This window comes from Penaeus chinensis, chromosome 3, assembly GCF_019202785.1.
Source record: "Penaeus chinensis breed Huanghai No. 1 chromosome 3, ASM1920278v2, whole genome shotgun sequence".
In the NCBI taxonomy this organism is placed as follows: Eukaryota; Metazoa; Arthropoda; class Malacostraca; order Decapoda; family Penaeidae; genus Penaeus; species Penaeus chinensis.
The window spans coordinates 2,663,298-2,665,797 of record NC_061821.1 but is presented as its reverse complement, the minus strand read 5'-3'; the positions used below and the strand labels follow the sequence as shown (position 1 = coordinate 2,665,797).

Sequence of the window (2,500 nt, the reverse complement as noted above, 5' to 3'; positions counted from 1 at the left end):
CCAATAAACAAAAACACCGTACTAGTTTTCCTGCTCCAATGAGATACTGTAATCCTATATCATGACTAGGGACAACACTACAATCTCCTCCAAGCCACTTCATTCCTCTGATAACCAAGAACCACACACACACACCTGCTGACAACTTTTGTGGTGCTGTAATGATAACTGCCCCATCAGGCTTGGTGCTGGCCAACAGTTTGATGATGGTCAGGTGTTCATCACTGGTGCCAGGGGGAGTGTCGATTACCAAGTCATCCAACCGTCCCCACAGAGTGTCCTGTTGGATAAAAGGAGACTTCTGGAGGCACATTCTATTTCTGTTCTCTGTGTCTACTGGAAGCTCTGATAGAAGCTGTAAAATATATATTAATAGCAATGTGATTTGTCCTTTTTAGTTCTTTCTCTGAGACTGGAGGCAGTCAAAAGAAAATTAACATGATGATAACAAAAGATGAAGGTATTGTCACTGAAATCAAGTCTCGTCATAGATACTCTACACATATAGCAAAGGATTTAAAGGGGAGTTAAAATACACTGTGTTTACAAAGTGTTCTGACTATGTGGTATTATTGTTATGAGCTTATTTGAGCTCTACATCTTAAAAATAATTATGTACCTTACAATCTGAGATCTCTACCTTTCTATAGAGAGTGAAAAACAGATGGATAACTCCACAATCTCCAACAAAGTAATCAGGGTGGGATGTTATGAATTAAATTACATGCTCAATATCATAAACAAGTAACTTGAAGGCAGACTAAATTGGAAGTGTTGTACATATTAACGTTAAGAAAGTTAGGAATGACAAATGCTGATAAAGACTAATTCATCTAGCTACTCTAAGCTACTGAGTTTATCAAGGACATGAAGAGAATACGGGGAAGGGGGGCGGGGGTGTGAAACAAGAAAAATTATGCATAAAACCAAAAAGTGGGCAAAAAAAGGCTCCATTATGAAATGTTATCTATTATGCCACACAAGAAATATAATATCTAAAAATCAAAGGGATGTGAAACTCTATGCAGTGGGTCTCCAAAGCAAAATTAACAATTCTAAACATTCTTAAATAAATCTCCACAACATCCTTATTTCCCAATTTCCATAAATATTCTTCTTTCACCTTTGCTTCCACTCAAAAGAGAAATTTTGAATGAACACACACCTTAATCATACGCCTAATCAAAGCTGTTTTGCGAGGTCCTCTCCACACCACTGCCTGAGATCCCGAGCTCAGGAGCGATCCTACTGAGAGGGTCTTAATGTTGCCTTGAGGAGACCTGCATAGGGTGTCAAGCATATGATATCTACACAAAATCAAGCAAAAGCTGCATGCACTAAACCACTGGAAAGGTTTGGTGAAAAGAATACATGATAACACTATAAACAAGCAATTATAATAAGGAAGAAAGAAAGAAGAAAAAAAAAAGGTTGACTGTCAGTCTACCAGTCTCTCTGCTAACAGACAACAATTTTTTCCCCATAACTTCACAGTATCTTCAATTTGAAAAGGAAACATATATAAATACATACTTCACTTGCATATAATCAGTAATTCTAATATGCAAAACACGCATTTATCAGAAGTAAATAATAAAGCTACAGTTTCATGATAAGAAACATGATCAAAGTTTCAATAAATTAATTTAGTTCATTATATCATTACAGTATCTTCTTCTGGCAGCCTGCACCCCCACCCCCTTTTATCTTCATTTTCACAGTTGTCAAATCACACTTTCCTAACTTGAATATGTATTTTCTAATAATGCACTGCCATGTTTATTCTGAACAAAATGGGGTCTTGACATTCATTGAGAATTTACTAGGCATTGTTTTATCATATTTTCCAATAAAAAGGATGGATTTGAAAAAAAGCTCAAATTTTATAAGAAAAAGTGTCTGGCAATTACTTTCATAAATGCATACCCATGTTTCACAAATGCTTCTATGTAATTTCACTTCTGGTTGGCTGAACTTCCCCTCCTCTTAGAAAAATAACATAATAACCTTAAAAAAGCAATGTATATTAGTGCAAAATACTTATCAACACTTAACAAAAGAAAAGTGATAAAAAACAAGTTCCTAATCTATTTAATTACAAATAAAATAAAAATATTGCTATTGGTAACAAATAAAAACTACTCAACGTACACAATAGGTTTCCATCCCCACTGCGAGTCTGTCACTGATTGGGCTTCGATCTTCAAGAGGGAGGGAACACTTGGACCACAAATGTCCACGTCAAGAAGCCCTACCTTTCTGCCATCATGTGATAGGATCTGTGCCAACATGACAGCTATGCTTGATTTCCCTAGAAGGGAAACGGTACAATGATGAGATTTTAAACATTAGCTCAATGGCTAAAGTAATTGGGCATAGATCAGGTTCTAAAGGGAGTACAGGGCTTCAATATTAACTTATTTCAGAAAAAAAAAACATATAAATAAAAAATCACAACAAAGACCAATTGAAACATCATTCATACCTACACCACCTTTTC

The 2,500-nt window shown here is 35.7% G+C and overlaps 1 protein-coding gene across 1 annotated transcript in view; it reads right to left on the bottom strand.

Annotated features, from left to right (window-relative positions):
• Positions 1-2,500, bottom strand: part of LOC125038535 (cytosolic Fe-S cluster assembly factor NUBP2 homolog) — a 6,056-nt gene that overhangs the window by 1,163 nt on the left and 2,393 nt on the right. The window contains exons 4-7 of the mRNA XM_047632047.1: positions 2,486-2,500; positions 2,152-2,311; positions 1,166-1,280; positions 136-280 (exon numbers count right to left, since the gene is read on the bottom strand). The exon at positions 2,486-2,500 is cut by the window's right edge and continues 78 nt beyond it. Of these exons, the coding sequence (XP_047488003.1) occupies positions 136-280; positions 1,166-1,280; positions 2,152-2,311; positions 2,486-2,500 (435 nt within the window). The remainder of the gene's footprint in view (positions 1-135; positions 281-1,165; positions 1,281-2,151; positions 2,312-2,485) is intronic.